The sequence below is a fragment of the Epinephelus moara genome, chromosome 3 (genome assembly GCF_006386435.1).
Source record: "Epinephelus moara isolate mb chromosome 3, YSFRI_EMoa_1.0, whole genome shotgun sequence".
NCBI classification, from domain to species: domain Eukaryota; kingdom Metazoa; phylum Chordata; class Actinopteri; order Perciformes; family Serranidae; genus Epinephelus; species Epinephelus moara.
In genome coordinates this window covers 30696365-30715473 of record NC_065508.1, presented here as the reverse complement: position 1 = coordinate 30715473, position 19109 = coordinate 30696365, and the positions used below count along the sequence as shown (strand labels likewise).

Below are 19109 nucleotides of genomic sequence, written 5' to 3'. Positions count from 1 at the left end.
CTGTATCACCGTCTGCCGGAAGTCAGGCGCTGAATACAGCCGATGGGTTCCGAGAATGCTCTTTGACAAACTGTAGAAAGAAAAAGAAACACTGTGCAGCGGTGACTTTTTGAGATTTAAGAATTCACGGCTCAATTTCTTTTTCATTAAATGTCAAAATGTTCCTCCTTACATGTAAAACAGGCCAGCCATCAGGAGATACAGGCAGGGGGCCAACATTTCAACAGTGGGCCCCTGTGGGATCCCTATACATGTTTATACTTCCTGCAAACATAATACAGTTTATCATATTATCATATTTCCACATGTTCTGTGCATCTATTGTCAAAACCTTGGTGTTCTATTTTGAAAAGCCCTCCAATTAAAATTAAAATCAAACACTGATTTAGGAAAGTACTGCAAGGTGTTAAATCATGAGATCAAATCAGGAGTGAGCAAATAATTATTTTTCTTCATTTATTCATTCAGTCTTGAGGCTACTTTAATCAAACATTGGTCAAATTGTGTGCAGAGTGTATGATTTTCAACTCTCTGTTTTCCAGCTGAACCCAGTTTAAAAAATGTAAAGACCACTTAAGGACCACAGTATGCAGACACATATCTACAGTAAATACACCATTCTGAAAAATAGCAATATTCCTTTTTCCCTTGTCAAATTTAGCGTAACTTTACAGCGTTACTTGTCCCCTTTCTGACAAGACAGCATAACATGGCTGGTACCAATGGAAACCTTAGGTCCTTTAGTTTAACATGATACCTGTGTCTTAACTGTAGCTTTAAAACTGAGCCCGATACAGCAGGTTTATTTATTTGATCTGCTTGGCCCTGGGCCGCGCTCATCTGTACCCTTCGACCCACCTGATGGCAGGCCTGTTGTAAAGTCAGCAGTTTGTCAGTTTGTTGAAGTCAGTGGTGAGGTAAAAGTGTTTTCATATTTAAACAGTAAAATTTATAACTCGATGATGATGATCTCCATTTATCTATTTGGAGTATATATCATGTTGTCACATCAGGACTGCAACATTCAGATATATTTCCCTGCTGAGTGGTTTTTAAATAAAGTTCTGTTGATCCAAACGTGATCTCTCAGTCTCTAACAGGTAACCATCAGTTGTGTTTTGGCTTCAAAGCCTGTTTTCACCAGACACAGTCACCAACAGTGTTGCCACAACAGACACTTAAGACAACCTGAGACCGTGGAGCTGCTGGCTGAACCTGTTCTGTCCTTCAAACGGCTCCATTCATCTTTAAATCCATTCTCTATGACCAGTTATTCCTTTACTGGGTCACTGGTGACTGGAGTCTGACCCAGTATGAAATGAAAGTATTGAGGTCTTTTACTTCAGTAACAGTAGTAATACCACAGCGTAAAAATACTACTATACATGTAAGAATGATATATATTATTGATGCATTAATGTGTTCATCACTTCACCGTTACAGCTGGTGATGGTGAAGCTAGTTTGTTAACACTTCACTTGAAGGTATCTACATAAGAGTGACACGACCCTGTCATGAACCTGTCATGAACATTATGTACATATCATAAACGTTTATGACTGCTGTCATTAAATGTCATTCGGTTTTTGTAATGACAACTTGACATTGTTTGGGTTGTCTTGATAATGACAACTTGACATTAATTAAAGTGACATTACCAGAAGTTGTCTTTGTCATGACAAGCTGACATTAATTTTTTTTGGGATGTCCTTATAATGACAACTTGATATTAACCAGGATGACATTAACTGAAGATGTCTTTATGTTAATGTCAAGTTGTCATAATCAAGACAACCCAAACAATGTCAACTTGTCATTACAAAAAATGAATGACACTTAATGACAGCAGTTATAGACGTTTATGACATGTACATAATGTTCATGACAGTGTCATGTCATAGTTATGACAGTGTCATGTCACCCTTATGTAGATACCTTCAAGTAAAGTGTTACGGCTAGTTTTAATTACTCTCTCCACAGCTGGGGGCTGAACCTGTAATAATATATCATAATTTATTAGTTATCTATATTTTGTATTAATAATCTGAATCTGCAAAGTAACTAAAGCTGAATGTAGTGAGCTACAGAGAAAAAGAGTACCTTGGTTTACTGATGTTGCTAACACTAATTTCACTTGTCATTTTTAAATTGCAACAACTTCAAAAAATAAGTAAATACAACTGAATTTTAAGTTAACTTAACAGTTTGATATTAAGTATAAGTTTAATAGATATTGGGGCTGTCAAGTGATTAAAAAAATAATTTAATTAATTACATGCTCTGCGATTAACTAATCGAAAGTAACTGCACACATCAATTTTTGCTGTGAAAGTATTTTAAAATTTCAATTCAAATGAATTTTTGGCAGACGTGTCATAGTAAAGCAGCTGGATTTTTTGACACAATTATCCCCCCAACTTCGACCACCCAGACTGGTCTGCAGTCCATTTTGAGTTCTCTGATGGTACGAAAATTCCTTACTGCAGAAACTGCAGAGAACTGTGCCCCATTCAAGGGGCCGAGCAGCGCCGCCACGTCTGCCTCCATCATACGACTGTGGCGTTCAGTGACACACCGGGTCAAAGGGCACCAAGGAAGGCCATTAATCAGTGTTGTGTTTTTAACAAGGACTTTTTTCTGTGATTAATTAATCACAATTAACACATTATTTTGACAGCTCTAAGAGTTATATTTACTCACCTTTTTAAAGGCAATGGGTTTCCTGTTTTTTTTTTTGGCTTTTTTTTGTACTAAAGTGTGATGACGTGAAGTGTACTGAAGGGTAAATATTCTTACTTAGACTCCACCTCAGGCACTGGGAGATTTTCTGTTTTACTCAATAAAGAAAACTTTATTTACCAAAAAAAAGGCTCTAAAGTCGACATCATATCATCTTCTTTATGACTCTACTTGTTGTATTATTATACCATCACAGTCTACGTATTTGTCCATCCTGGTAACATAACAAACAGCGTTTACAGTCGTTCACAGGAGTCACGTCACGTACAGTCAGAGCTCTTTTAATAAAGCAAACACATTCAGTAACGATGCATGCACTCACACAAGATGCTGATGCTGATGTTGTGACAGAAACATCTGTATATTGAAAGGAACAGTCTTGATATTTGGGGGGAAAAATGCTCATTCACTGCCAGAGTCAGACAAAATGCGTTAGCTTAGCTTAGCACACGGACCGGTCACAGAGGGAACGTGTGAGCATACAGTTCTGTCAGAAGTGAAAAAACTTCCATCAGAAAAAAATGGTCTAAATGAAATTTTTATTCAACCTGTCACTTTAATTCTAAAATCTGATACAAAAATTAGCCTCACTGGATTAGTTAAAAAACACCAAAAGTTGACTAAAACATTTTTTAATTTTTCGTCAACTAAAATTATGAAGGATTAAATTGACTAAAATGTGAAATATTCATCTCAAGACTACGACTGATTTCACACCTGCCCTGTTTGGTTCGGTTCAATCGAAGTCTCTGCCCCGCACCTCCCCTATTCAAATGCTGTATGTACATGTAGTATGATGATCTGGTGAAGGCCACAAGCCAAAATGCTTTGGTCTAATAATTCAGTTACAAGTGCTGCTCTTCAGACTGCACCTTGGAAGTAGGTGAAAATGTGCCGTAAATCTCTATTCTGCTTCTACCATATCATTGTTACATTAAACAGTAGCGATGATAATGTACGTAACCTCTACTCTTTCTTATAGTCCTCCTCCAGTTTGAGCTTCTCTGTGTTGTTACTGATGAAGGCTGCATCGTTGCTCATTTGCACCTTGTCAAAAAAGTTGAAATCTGCCACGTAGCGGCCGCCCGTGGTGCTGAACAGCACCGGCTTGAACTCGTAACCCCAGAGGATCTCCTGAGGGATGTAGGAGGTGCGGCTCTGGCACGTGGCGGCCGTTGACTCCATGGTGGCGTTGAGGGTCACCAGCAGCTCAAAATCACGACTGTGCAGGTTTACAGCGTTGAGTCCTGCTAGCGGGCTGTGCTCGTCCAGGACGTGATAGAAGGTGAGTGGGAGGATGAGGAAGGGACACTCTCCACTGGAGTCTATGTTGAAGTTCACAGGGCTCTGGTGGATTTGCGTCTTCTCGCCTTCCTCCGTTACGTTGGAGTGGAGGAGCTTTCCTGTCAGCTGGCACTGGATCAGAAGGCTCTTCCTCATGTTTGCCACTCTCACCATCAGACACAGCTTGCCCTGGCGCCGGCAGATCACCGCCGACTGGCTGAACTTGATGGTCTCTGCTCGTTTCTTGGGGCGAGCCAGTTTGGCCAGAAAGGCGCCGGTGACAAAAATCTCAGCCAGGCCAGTGATGACGAGCTGAGCCACCAGAGTGAAGATAGCCAGAGGGCATTCCTCCGAGATGTAACGAAAACCGTAACCAATGGTGGTCTGCGACTCCAGGGAGAAGAGGAAGGCACCGGTGAGGGTCTCCACGTTCATCACACAGGATGTGTGGTTGTTGGCCAGATCAGCCTCAAAGTCTCCGTTGCCCATGCCGATGAAGTAGAAAAGGACCCCGAAGATGAACCATGTCATGACAAAGGTGGAGGCGAACAGGGTGAGTTTGTAGCGCCACTTCATATCCACCACGGTGGTCCAGATGTCATGCAGGTACAGCTTCACCATGCCCTCCACGTTGTCGATCCGCACATTGTTGTGGCCGTCCTTGGACACAATCCTTCGCTGGACGTCGGACTTCCTTGTCGCCATGTTGGTTAAAACTGATAATAACTTCTGAGGTCTCAGTATGGCATCGCCAACGGAAGGACTGACAAAAGACCAAAAACATATGTGATTAGAACAGTGATGGAATGTCACAAAGTACATTTATTTAAAAGATGAACTTAAAGGGGACATAAACAAGCTTTGTTCTTGGTTATACTGGTTCCCTGTAAGAGCTCATTTATGCTCAACATTAGATATGATGACAGACACAGTCGTCTGTCCGAACTCTGCGTTTATTTCATCCATATTTGTGCATGTTTTCTGAAAGCTTACGGATACAGATGAAATGGAGCAGTACCACCAGGGATGGTGGAGGCTGTGTGGCATAGTTCAAGTGAGATATGGCTGTAGGAGACGACAGAGAACTTCAAATAATGGCGTGATGGAACGACTCCATAATATAGGGAAAAGAATTCCCTCCAGACCACCGCCATCTACAACACTGCCTCCTTTTAAAAGTACATTATTACAACCTCCTCCACCATCACCTCATTTGTTGTTGTGTGAATCTTTTGACTCCACCCTCCAGTGACATCTGTTGGTTGTATCTATGCCAACAAAACAATGCCTGGAAGTATGAGGGCAGTGGCATTTACAATGTTTTAAACAGATGGATCTATTTTCATGTGTCACCAATCTCACTCCTCTTGCCTGAACCTAACCAACCCAACCAGCAAAGGCAACGAGTACTAGCCAACCAGAGAACAAGTAGGGTGGGTCATTCCTTCGCTATCCTAAGAAACACTAATTTGTCCCCAGTAGCTATCAGTAGCTATCCCCAGCAACCAAAGAGTATTAATAGAAGTTTTTGGACTTGCTATATCCAGTTGTGGAAATGGTGGACACTGGAACAACAAAACTGCTCGCCTGGTGCTTGAGGTGGATGAAGTACCTGAAAGCCATACTTCGTGAAAGTACAGATTTCACACCAGAAAATGACTCTGGTAGAAGTTTAAGTCACCTTTTAGAATATTACATGAGTCAGAGTCTTAAAAAGTATCTGATATTTTCTGTACATAATTATCAAAATGAATTTAATGATATTAAATGTACTTAAATACTATAAGTAAAGGTACAAGTAAATGCTGTTAATAAAAAAGCTGAATTTTAAGAATTTTGAGAATTATGAAGTTTATTTCTTCGTAACATGTACACCACCTTAAAAATGGAGCGTACATTACACTAAATTCACAATTTAAAGGATTTAAAGAACACAATCCAGTTTTCCTTTCCTCCCATTCCTACATTCGCCCGTCTGTCCATCTCTTCTTCCCCCCTTCCTCCCCTATTTTGTCGTAAGTAACAAAGATGCTTAGGGGAAAGGAAAAGGACCAAAGTAACTATGGAAACTGTCCTAGTTGCTTAGCTCCGAGGAAACCACAAATGATGAGGTTGTCTTTGCAACAGCGACGCAAACAGTAATACCACTTTGAAATTCTCAGGGGAAAAGTTTCCACGTTAAGTACAATTTGAAGGTACTTGTACTTAAGTATTTCAATTTCATGCTGCTACCCCATGACATATCAGAGGGAAATAATGTACTCCACCCAAAAAAACTTTAACAGGGGAAAAACAAAAGAGCTTATAAAATATGATGCTTTGTTACAGATTAATAAATGCCAAGAGTTTATAGAAGTGGAGCTGAAAAGAGTCATTGATTAATTGAAAGGTTTATTGACAGAACATTATTGGCACTACTGACAATTGTTTAATTTTCATGCATGAGGGGCCAAAATAATATTTCATGTTTCCTTTTCAATTATTTTCATCTATTTGTAATAATGTTGAGGTCAGAAGTGTTATTCCGATAAAACAAACACTGTGAAATTGTCATGTTGAGCTCTGGGTGATACAGTTTCTCACTATTTTTACAACCAAACAATAAATCAGTCTTGTAGAGTATTGAAAAGTAATCATCCATTAATAGTTAAAAAAAAATGAGCTCCACCTCAACCAACTACAACAGTAAAATCCTGTTTTTACATTCATGTCTGAATAACAATAATCTCTAATACTTAAAGTAGATTTCCCTGATTAAACTTTTCACTTAACATTTTCAGTGCAGGACTTTTACTTGTAAGAGTATTTTAAGTGCTGTATTAGTACTTTTAGTTGAGTAAAGGATCTGAATATTTCCTCAAACACTGGTCGAATATAAAGATTGTGAGAACTGGGTCATTTAATAGTGTTATAGAGTGATGTTAATAAACTAGAGCCTCATCCAACTAATTGATCATGGGTGAGTCTTACTAAAAAGAATGCATCGTATAGTTAATGAAAGCTAATAAAGCTTTGAAACTCATATTTGTCAGTGAGAAATACTAAAGTCAAATACCTTAAATGTATTTTAAACTCTCACAAAATGGAAACACTTCAGTAAAATACCAGCACCTTAAAACTGTACTTTATTACTGTTGTGTGGCCAAAATGATGAAAAAACTTTGGTCTGTTCCTTTAAGTTGATCCAGATTTGTCCTTTGTAGGGGACAAAAGTTCAGCAGAGGATTTCACACAGAAACAAATAAAGTCCATAAAAATATAAGCCACACATTTCATGAATGAAATCTTTTACAACATTAAATATAATAATATAGTATATAATATAATATATATATATATTAAACACACTGCATGACAAACTGTTGTTACAAATCACCGTCACGTCTCACTGTGACAAGAAGTTGAAAGTTAACCTTGTAGTAAACCATTGCAGGAGCCGAGAACACTTTAACTATCAATGATCATTGATTCCTTGATAAATCTGACAGTGTGTATTATACTCACATCCCGCTGCCTTGTTGAACAGTCTCAGGTGTTTGCCTTCACCTGTCTCAGGTGTGTCACAGACAGTCTGTAAAATGAAGCTGCAGGAGAACATCTAGTTCAGTGTCTTCTTTCCGTCTATTGTCCCAAGTTGTGAGCGCTGAACTTTGGCACAGTCGTATTCAGGATCGAGCAGAGATGAGAGACAAAAGGCGAGCTGTAAACTCTGATCTGCATGTGGGTTGGCTTTTATTCCCCGCCTCCCTCTGCACCTGTCCACAGGTGGGAGCAGCAATCCACAACACTGGAAGTTTGTTGTGATCCTTTTGTGGTTGTTGTTGCTTTACACACACACACACACACACACACACACACACACACACACACACACACACACAGATTCACAGAAGGGCACTCTCTGAAGGGCAGTGTGAGCTGCTGACACAGTGTTAGTGTCAGTAAACAAAAATAAACACACCAATTAAAACTGGCTGACGCTGTAATGAAAACCAGGACAAGATAAATTGAAAAATGGAACTGTAACCGACTCTTCACCTTCACTCTTGTCACTCTTACTTATTTAAACATAGACTGTAAATAATGGACAACACATCTCCACTTCCTCCTACTGTACAAAAGTGAAGCCACAATGTTCCAGATACAGGCGTTGCCATCTTGCGCTGGTGATGTCATTTGGAGCCAGAGTCTGCGGACTACCAATCTCAGCCACTATCAAGTTGCCTCCCATACACCTGTCGGATCAATTGTAAGCAGCTACCACTGATAGCGAGCGCACCTATTGGCCCACACAGCTGTCAATCATGACTGAAATCTTCCTTTTTATAGCATCAAATAACTAATTAAAACCACACTTACCAGAAAAACAAACACTTGAACAAACATCAGTGTGATTAGAACTACCTAAAATGACAGAAACCATATTTGGAAAAAATATATTGGACGTGTATTTTGATTTTTTGGTTTGGCTCATGATGACAAAAAAATCGGTTTGCCGCAATTTAGTGACTGATGTTAAACATCTGAGATGTAGCTTTTGCGTGTTTTAATTAGGTTGTTGTTCAGTAACTCAGAGACTGATGACGCAGCACTTTGAGTATAATATACAGGTTTCTTTTTTCCTACCAAATATATTCTGCAGTGTTCAGGGTGCTTGAAACACTGCAGTACAGTAAACACTGAATGTTTCTTTAAATCTTAACCAGAGATTGTTAAACTTTATGACCTTGAATCGCACGTCTGAGCTTTGTTATTAACCTTATTGTTATTACCCACATTCCTGAAGACTCTGTGTGTGTGTGAGTGTGAGTGAGAGTGTGTGTGTGTGTGTGTGTGTGTGTGTGTGTGTGTGTGTGTGTGAGTGTGTGTTACCAAGGTACAAGATCACTAATTGATTTCCTTGTTGGTACACATTGATCTCTCTGTTTTCAGCAGTACAACGATCGCACAGTGTGATTTCATTGTGTGTATCATGCACCAATAAAACATTTAAATGTAGGAGCAGTGGAAGAAAACAAGACCGTGGGGAACAACGCAGGAACAAACTGGCATAAAAAAAGGAGACATAAAACAGTTGTGTAAATACTACAGGGTGCAGCAGTGGGGAATAAACTGGAGTCTGGGTGTTAGAGTCACTTCTAGTGAGCCCTTCCAGTTTTCTAATATTGTTTGAGTCACTTTAACGCACCACCTGACCTGGCATCTCAGGAGCCTTTTATTGAAGGCAGGTGTGCTGAAGTGTGCGGAGCATGGAGGATGCCACGGGGTCACAGTCTTTAACAGCCATGTGTTTGTTTGTGAAATCATTTAATATCTCATTGATTTTAACTTTGTCTTTGTAAAGGCCTGTTTATTTGGGGATTTTTATTTTGTTTTAACACAACAGTCAAGACAATTAGTTTATGCGTCATCCTGCCGAACCAACCGAAGCGCCTGGATCATCAAACACTGAGTTGCCCAGTTGCACCTCCATTGTTTCCATCCATCTATCTTCTAAGCGCTTCATCCTCTTGAGGGTCGCGGGGGGGGCTGGAGCCTATCCCAGCTGACATTGGGCAAGAGGCAGGGTACACCCTGGACAGCCAGACTATCGCAGGGCTGACACATAGAGACAGACAACCATTCACGCTCACATTCACACCTACGGACAATTTAGAGTTATCAATTAACCTAGTCCCCAATCTGCATGTCTTTGGACTGCAAACTCCACACCCGGGATCGAACCAGGAACCCTCTTGCTGTGAGGCGACAGTGCTAACCACCACACCACCGTGCCACCCCTCCATTGTTTCCCATAGACTTATTTTCTTTCACTGTCACTAAGTACCATCACAAACCTGTGAGTATTTTACTGGTTCCTTATTCATACAACAAAATACACTCTGAATCTTGATGTCGTCTAATACAGAAAGATCATAGAGTAGGATAACAGTGGCAACGTACACTCACTGGCCACTTTGTAAGGTTCAACTGCTCCTTAACGCAAATAGCTAATCAGCCAATCACATGTCAGCAACTCAATGCATTCAGTCATGTAGACACGATGAAGACGACCTGCTGAAGTTCTAACCGAGCATGAGAATGATGAAGAAAGGTGATTTAAGTGACTGGTTGAATAATGGGGTGGTTTAAACAAGATGGAGTCCAGCACCATCTAGTGGACAAAATGTAAAACACATACGGCTCAAACGCCAAAGTAACAGATAGGAAAACATAAGTAATGCTTCTCAAAGTAAAACTAACAGGATTTTTGTTCACTTAAGTATTTGCATCTACATGATAATAATAATATCTGACAGAATAATTCATATTAATTTTATTTACAGAAAAACAAAGCCTGTGTTGTGTGGTCAAACTGTCCCAGTTTAAGTGATGCTGGGCTACTGGTGACTGAGAGTCGAGGAAAGTGAGCTGGAGTCACTTCAGGTTTGACGTCCTTGTCTGAGAATAAGTACAAAAAAATAATAATAATGTTGATGCCTAATGAATAATGTTGGATAACTCTCTTTCTTTATGGAATTTTTGGGGTGATGCATATTGTATTAAACAAAGCATTCGAATACTGATTTTGACATTGATTACCATGACAACAATCAAAGCCCAGAAGCATTTGTGTCAGCCCTGGACCTCTCTTACCAACAGGTTCCAACAACATTGTCTCCAATGCTGATTCAACATGTTGTAAAGCCATCAAGAGCCGACTGGTGCCGACTGCAATGGTTAGACTGCTAACGAGCTCAATGGATAAAGAAAAATAATCTGACCTTAGGTAGAAGTTTGTCTCGATGTCACTGCTTCTTGACTTTAGCTCTTTGTTTACTTTCCTCACTTCTATTTATCTTCTTGTGCACTGAGCTGAACTGACAATCAGAGTGATTTCATTCACTGACGGGTGCTGCCGTATCCAACACTGATTCAACGTGCCGAATCAGCTGGAAAAAAACCCAGACAAGGGCCAAATAGTGCCAATGGTGCAGGGCACACAGTAAAAAGTAGTGCTACAGACCCTCACTGACGGCCAGACATTGACCAACAGCCAAACGTCAGTTTGGTGAGTCAGGGCCTTAAGCCTGTACTTTTGTCTGGGGAGTCCAGGGTATCTTCTTTTTGAACTTTTTTTAATCACCAAGCTCTGTTTTGATGCTCTTTATGCACTTTGGCACCTTACTTACATTCAAAGTATAAAGGAATACTTAGTGTGAATCAATTTATTTTCATTGAGAATTAGAAAATAGCTGCGGGGCCACCTGGCACCCTATTGGGGGCCAGATTTGGCCCGTAGGCTCTAAAGCCCCATTTCCACCAAGCAGTATGGTACGGTTCGGTTCGGTACATTTTTTCTGTTTCCACAGTGAAAAGTTGTGGATGGTACCAGCAGAACCGTTCCTTACTGTCCCCATGTTTGGTCCCCACTCTGTTGGGGTACCTAGAACACAGATCTGGCACTAAAAGGTGGAGCTGTGAACACTGCAGTCTGATTGGTCAGTAGAGGACGGTCACTCTGCTCAGGGCTGAGTTGTGGCTGGTTTTGAGGCTCATGTAACCACTGTTCATACTGTGGAGAGTTTTATTAGTAAACTGTAACTATAAAATGAAAGGATGTTTTGCTGCTTCTCACAGCAGCTGGAGTCTGAGCAAAAATAACTTCATTCACTGGGCCGACTGCCGACAACTTTTAAGGTGGAACGTTCACTTGTTATGTTACTCAATGCATGAGGTGATGATGTGAATCCATCAGTACACCTTAAATTTCCCTGTGACAACTTTGACCATGACTTTAGTTTTTATATGACAGACACTTTTAGTGATGAGTGGAACTTCAAGCGTTTATATATATTAATTTCGGTCGTGTTTTGTGAACAGCATATATATATAATCCTCACTCGGAGAAAAAAAAGCCTCACAGAGCGTCGAGCTATGACAACACTAAACCACTTAGCTTGCCTGAGAAGGACTAAATGCACAAAGCTGCTATTTTTAAATATCCCATGGAGAGAGACTCTCACTGCAGCCTGTTCTATTTTGTTCTGAAAATGTCGGCGTGCAGCCTCGTTCTGTGGATGATAAACCAGGTGCAGACTTCCATCTGTGTCACCGCTGGTGAGGAAATACAGCGAGTGCTGGATGGAGCAGTGAGTGACAACAACCCCGCCCACATTTAAGAGGACTGTCTGTGGTGGAAAAAACTAAACAGACCGAGGGTCTAGGTACCATATCTGAAAGGGTTACTGTTGGTTCCAAAGGTACTACACCGAAAATGTTAACTTGAGTATCACTGTGCTACAGAACGTCCACATCAAGCTGGTTAAATCTGTAAACGCATCTCTTTCCTCTCTGTTTCAGCCCTTCGTCCAGACGAAGTGCTGTTTTTCTCCCCGCCAACATGGAGCTTTTCCAGAGTGTGTAAATCTTATAGCTCTGGCTTGGTGTTTGAGTGTGAACAGGGTGAACTGAGTTTTCCAAGACCACGATGTAAGATGCTTAAAGTTACAAAATGTAAGGTTTCCAAAGCTGTTCAACCATCCAACCCAATGTGCATGTCACACGACAATACCCAAAAAGTGCTAGAATGCCACACAGATGATTTTATTGTTGTTAGAACAAAAAATGTAAAGTTTAAAGTCTAGATGACACTACAGAATGTGTCCTTTCTCTGGGAGCATGAAAATGTTGAGCTATGTTTTTTAATTATGCTCTAACAAAAAAAAAAAAGGTCATGAGATCGTCAGAATCAGTGGGATACAACATGTGGGGATCCACAGCACATTTAAAGGAAATCCAGCCAGTAGTTTTCAACAGATGTTGACCTGATAAAGTGCAAAAAGGTCCAAGGGTCACTGGCTGACTGACAGAAATGTTCTCAGTATCAGGAGGTGTAAATAAGTAAGAAGTCCCTCTCACTGTAAAGAGTTGAAGTTCACTGTGGTGGAGGGTTAGCAGTAGTGGCCTTCAGGATGCCTCGCAGCACCTTGTAGTTGTTGAGCGGTTGGTTTTCTTTGGGGGGGTAACAGGGGCCGCGGTCTGTTGAGTAGGAATAAGGGAACCGCAGAACCCAAAGACCATCAGGCGGCAACAGTAAGTCCGTCTGTTCTGGATGGAAAACTGGACAGGGAGGAGGGCCGGGCTGCACCTGAAAACACAGTGGTAAAAAAAAACATTCTCACATCTCAATAAAACTTAATGTTGAATTAATATTTTGCAACCAGACATATGAACGATCAGCCGGGGTTTTCAAAGTCTGACACTGCCCAAACCAGGAAGTATATAGTTGCCATGGAGACAGCAAGTCAGCTGTGGGCTACACCTTGAGCCCCGTTCATTCAGGTTATATTTACTGTTATTAATGTACACATGGACGTAAAGACAACTATCACTGGATTATTGTGATACTTAACAAACCTTAAACACGTCATGATTCTCAGTGAATTTCTGGAGTTATAAGAAGCATCTTTTTCTATTATTTCTTTGGCGGACTTACGGACGTTCATCATCGGAGATAAAGAATATGATCGGAAAGTTTAATTCAAACTGAATCTAAAAATATTGTGGGAGGAAAATACTTTCTTTAACTGAGCAGACATTAATTATTATTCACCATGTGTACACTGGGTGTCTCTGTGCTGGTGTCTTGGGCTCAAGAATGTAGGTCAGAAGGTCACTGTTGCTGTCAGGTGTGGTGTCAGAAGGGCAAAGGGTTTTTGACCGCTGTGGCACTAAAGATTTGTTTGTCACGCTGTAAGTGGTGTGCTCGGTTTACCGATGGAAACGCATCAGTTCACTGCAATACAGAATTGACGTTGTGGGTTTTTTTCCAATAGCCGACTAGAAAAGAAAACCTATTGAAGCCTATTGAAACTCTGTGAATCTGATATGTGAATCATTTAGGCCAGAAGTAATATTCAACAACATCATGATACAGAAATATATAGAAATATATTTCATCCATTTGCCAAACCTCTGCAATAGATATCAGATATGATGCTGCCTGAGACATATGAGCAGTTTACTGCAGGGTCTCCACTGGCTGCCTTCTCGCTCTAGGACTACATCATTTGGTTGATATGAAGTTTAGTGTCACATGCTCATTATTGTCTGGTCGTTTGGTTAAAGGTTACGTACAGTATTGTTCTGCAGCAGCTTCCTTTACAAGGGAGTCATTGAAGTGATTTACCTGTGGGTTGAGGGTCACCTCCAGCGGGGCGTCAGGCACCACAACAAAAAGGCGAGCCAGCTGGGCGAAGTGAGGCTTCAGGCCGCGTCCTTGTGATGGGGATGGGATGTAAAGGGGCATGTCTGTGTTTAGCACCCTGGTGGCAGGATCTTTGGCGCCCCCAGGTCCCAGCACCTTCACTATCTTATCCGGCCCACAGCTGATGAAGCGTCTTCCTCTGCTGTCTTCATACTCAAACCCCACGAAGATCCGAGCCATATCGTCCCTCCTGCGACTCCGCCCGAGCCCTCCGGTACTCCCTCGCTTTCCCACCAGGGTCTTGTTGGGAGCTGGCCACGAGGAGGTGCCTCCATCCAAGGGCTCCGTCAGTCCTGTGTCCTCCTCCGATCGGGAGCGAATCACCAAGTCCCACGGCAAGAGGAAGGAGGAGCCCGGGAGGAAGCCTGGCTGCTCCAGACCAGTGTGGCAGTTGTATGACTTGGCTGGGCCCAGTTTGACCAGTGACCAGCTGGAGAACTTAGGTAGCAGGCCCTTGGGGCAGCCAGAGTGCATCATACCTGGGAGGTACTCCACAGTGGAGGGCTGCCGGTCAACAAGGCTCGGCCTCTTTTGCTGAACCTGGGTTTCGGTGCCGTCTCCGTCCCCGTAGGGCCCCAGGCTGTCCGTGGACTGGCCCAGACTGAGAGCCAGGCTGAGGCTGGTGTCTCCAGGTGTGTGGCTCTGAGCAGTGCTCGGCTCCTTCAGCCTCTCTGCGTCAACAGACCCTGAGGCGTCACTTGGGAGTCGCTGAGCTTGGTTGCAGGCTGGAGCGGGGTCAGGAGTGCTGGGCTGGAACACTGGAAACTCAATCCTCTCCAGCTTCCCACAGCATTTCTCCTCCAGCATCTATTCAGGGAGAACAGTGTCATCGAACACGTGAGTCAAAGCTAATATCTGTGAAAATGTGACGATAAATATGTGTCTCAGTGAAAAGAAGCTCCTCTGCTGTGTGACACTGACCTGGTAGAAGTCATAGTTGGCAGCCTGGATGTCAAACGGATCCTCACGAGGAGCCTGTTTCCTGCCACAGTTACAGGAGCTGGTGGAGCGCCCCCTGCTGTTGTGGTTTAGGATGGGTGGGTTGCGGTCCATGTCGGGCTTCTCTCCTGCAGACATTAATGTCATGTGTCTGTGTTAATGTTCTATATCCTGACTCCTTTTGCATTAACACAAATATAGACCAACACAAAAACATACATGTTAATGAACACATTCAGAACTTATGATTGTTTAGCTGCTAGAACTTCACAACACTTCATCACGCTTTTGTCTCCCACAGATTCACCACCACCTAATTAGCCTTGATGCCCTGCAGCAAAGGAAAAAGAAGCTTTAAGGTGCTGACCTGGCTGAGGCAGCAGGTGGAACTTGTGAACACAGTGTTGGTCAGTCAGGCTTCGCTCCTCACACAGCTGGTGGCCATTGCTCCAGAACTTGTAGCAGTCCTCATGAAGCTGCAGAGCGTAGCGCTGGAAAGCCACGCCTCTGGCGTGCTGGCTGTACACCCGCAGAGCCTGTGCCAGCTGGTTTTTGTGCACCGTGGTGGTGTAGTTATGGGGAAGGTTGGACTGGTAAGCACTGTGAGCCAGTGGCAAAGCTTTCTGGCACCTGTTCTCAGAGAACTTTGTGTCAGCATCGAGAAAACCCTCCAAAACCTTCAGCTGACCTTGCACTTTGGTGGCCAGCTCGGCTGTTTCTTCTTCTGTGTTGCTAATTAGGACTTGGTGGAGTCTGGAGGCAACCTGGACCCATTTGGAGTAGGTCGGCAGCTCAAAGTGTGAAGGCTGTGGGTTGCGGCCAACGCTGTCATCAAAGCCTTTCTTGGTCAGCACCAGCTCGACGTGCTGCCAGAGAAACTCTTTCAAGCTGCAGTCCACCAGCTGACCACCCATCGACACACCGGTTGAGTCTCCGCCAGACTGCCGAGCTGAGCGCCGCATCTGTTGATAACGCCTCGGTCCTGACACCACCACGGTGGAGTCCTGCTCACACAAGATGCAGTTGGACCGCAGCTGACCGAGCAAGGCCCCCACAGGGTCATCGTCCACTGCTGGTATCACGTACACAAATGCTTGGTTGGCGGGAACGGTGAACAAGCAGTTGCTGCTCTGGTTGGTCAGGACTCTGCTCTTACGGAAGATTCGATAAATCTGGTCTTCCAGAGCGTGCTGCAGCCTCCGCCTGGGGGAGTGCTTTTTGGGTTTGTCAGGGTTTCCTCCAGACTCGGAGCCATTTGCAGAGATCTTTGGAACAACAAACAAATGAGGTGTCAGTTACACTCATATAAAAACTCTTACTTTTTAAAGCTCACGAGACTTTAATGCAGTTTAAGTGATATCTTAAATTATTTTGGGAGGTGTTCTTGTTCACTTTCCTGCAGACAGATATGAGGACTCTCCTATCTGCCCTATTAGTCTCCTCATCTTCGACCTTCTCACTCAACTCTCAGCAAGAAAGCAAAAAACGTATTCCCTAAAATGTCACAAGAAAAGATGGAAGCGCCAAATTATGTTCAGGGCCTCACAAAGTCTCACCTGTCAGCTTGGTCTCTCTTTTATCCTTCATCGTTATATATATTTTCAATTTTCACTACAATGTCACACAACAAGCAGAATCCATCCAACGACCCCACAGGGCTGTAACAAACAATTATTTTTATTGTCGATTAATCTGCTGATAATTTTTTGATCCACTTATTCATGTTATTCATGTTTGGTCTGTATTCCCATTGGAAATTTAAATTTTGGAGCATTTTGGAGACAGAGTTGTGCCAATATTACTTGTGTGAGGAGATCCACAACATGTGTGTAAATGTGTAATCTGTAAATATAAAACACCTTCAACAAATAAAAAAAAAAAAAAAGATTTGTAAACTCACAAAAAATATTTTTCTAACATAAAATACATCTGCACATACACAAATTCCCAAAAATAAATAAATCAATTAAAAGACTTTGTGTGTTTAAAATGCAAAACTGAAGCATAAAATTTTATTTTATCTTATTCTATTCATTCATTTCTGTAATTGCTCATCCTGTTGGGGGTCGCGACCTCTGGCGCAGGTTTTTTCAATATGTTTACAATATGCACAAAAATGAGATCCACAAATAAAAACTGGAACCTCCATTTAGTTTTCACTAAAAACTGGAGTCGTAAAGGTGCTTTTTGTTAATTTGTAAATGAAGTAAATGTATTCAGGAATATTTTTTGTTTTTGTGGATCCAACTTAGGCTATATTTGTAAAACATTTTTATTCCCTTTTCTTCTGTATTTGTGGAAGGTGTTTTATATTTACAGATTACACATTAACACACAGAATGTTTATGTGTTCACACAGATGACACTGAGACAACTCGACCCCCATACACCTGCTTGTAAAGAGGACTTTATGAAGTCTACTCGGACCTTCAGGCAGCCGTTCATCTGGAAGACGAAGAGCAGCCGGGGCGGACAGGGCCGACAGTTCACCTTCCACTCTTTGGACACCGGACTGTCTTTGATGGCGGCCCGGATCAGGGGCAGCACCTTCTGCCGCAGCGCGTCCAAAGCTCTGAACAGCCGGTCGTAGGTCACATCGAAGGTCTGGTTGGGGTGGACGAGCAGGAGGACGTGACACACGGAGAACATGTAGAGCAGGTGGAGGCAGTGCTGTCTGTCCAGGCCCTTCCACACTTCGTGGGCGTCGGAGTGTCCGGTACCGGCGCTCAGAGACTCGCAGGCCCGCAGCAGCTGCCGGCTGTCGCAGACGGAGGACAGCAGCAGGTACAGCACCCGGCTCTCCTGGTTGTAGAAAGCCTGGATGTGGCTGTCCGCGGTGCCGCCGTCCTCCGGTCCGCCGAACAGAGAGAAGATGTGTTTGTCCGCCAGACTGTTGATGATGGACTCCTTCAGCGGGCCCGGCTGCATGTTGCTCTTACCGAAGATACCGACCACACACAGGCCGTCGTCCCGGTATGCAGCGTCCTCCTGGAGGTCCGCCTGAAGCAAAGCCTCCATGCTCACAGGGAGAGCCATGTTTGCTTCCTTCATCTTGGACAGCGGGGGAATGAAAACAATGACGCACACACTTCCGGGTTCATCAACCAAAATGCCCGAGTAGATGCAACAGTTACTTTATCGTTCCACGTGTTTTCCTAGTTCATCAATTGATAGAAAAAAATATATTTAGGCCACTTCAGTGAATAAATAATTAACTACATAAATGTAACAACAGCAAACTGTAGAAATACTTAATTTCAGGATTCATTTAGGTTTTTGAATGCAGGACTTTTACCTGTAGTGGAGTGTTTTAAGATAAGATAAGATATACTTTATTGATCCCCCAGAGGGGAAATTCAAATGTCGCAGCAGCACAAGACAAAAAAAAAACATCAAATAGAATAAAGATGAAAGAGAAATAAAAAAATAAAAAGATAAAATAAGATAAAATTGCTACATAAAGATGAATAAAGTGACTAAAAATGGCAGACAAAGTGTTGAATAAAATAAAGTGTCATATTGACCAGATGCAAAATGAGTCAATTCAGAGATGGATGTAGCTTCAGCCAAACCGCTGTAGTACAGTCTGATGGCGGCAGGCACAAAGGAGCGTCTGAATTGTTCAGTCCTGCACCTGGGTGGGATGATCCACTGGCTGAATGAGCTGCCCATCAGCCACAGCTTGTCGTGCAGGAGGTGAGAATGATTGTCCAGGGTCAAGGCCGTAACTACCATTGAGGTCATGACCTCGGTATTTTTTCCCGACCTAAATGAATGAATAAAATGAAAATAAAAATAAACCATTTCATTTGTGCGGTGAAAGTACGTGGGAGGACCGATGGAAGGTGATTGAGTGACTCTCTCTTCTCTATAATGACAATTATTTAAAAAAGAAAAT

At 42.4% G+C, this 19109-nt stretch overlaps 2 protein-coding genes across 2 annotated transcripts; both read right to left on the bottom strand.

The window, feature by feature from the left end:
- Positions 1-3004: 3004 nt before the first annotated feature.
- kcnj15 (potassium inwardly rectifying channel subfamily J member 15) lies at positions 3005-7826 on the bottom strand. Its single transcript, XM_050041471.1, has 2 exons — positions 7528-7826; positions 3005-4786 (listed from the first exon to the last, which is right to left on the bottom strand). Exon 2 carries the CDS (start codon positions 4726-4728, stop codon positions 3706-3708), a length of 1023 nt encoding a protein of 340 aa, XP_049897428.1. The 5' UTR covers positions 4729-4786; positions 7528-7826; the 3' UTR covers positions 3005-3705.
- A 4765-nt stretch (positions 7827-12591) lies between these two features.
- smg8 (SMG8 nonsense mediated mRNA decay factor) lies at positions 12592-18957 on the bottom strand. The gene is made up of 5 exons (XM_050041447.1): positions 17639-18957; positions 15579-16476; positions 15194-15339; positions 14195-15079; positions 12592-13153 (listed from the first exon to the last, which is right to left on the bottom strand). Exons 1-5 carry the CDS (start codon positions 18260-18262, stop codon positions 12941-12943), a joined length of 2766 nt encoding a protein of 921 aa, XP_049897404.1. The 5' UTR covers positions 18263-18957; the 3' UTR covers positions 12592-12940.
- Positions 18958-19109: the final 152 nt, after the last annotated feature.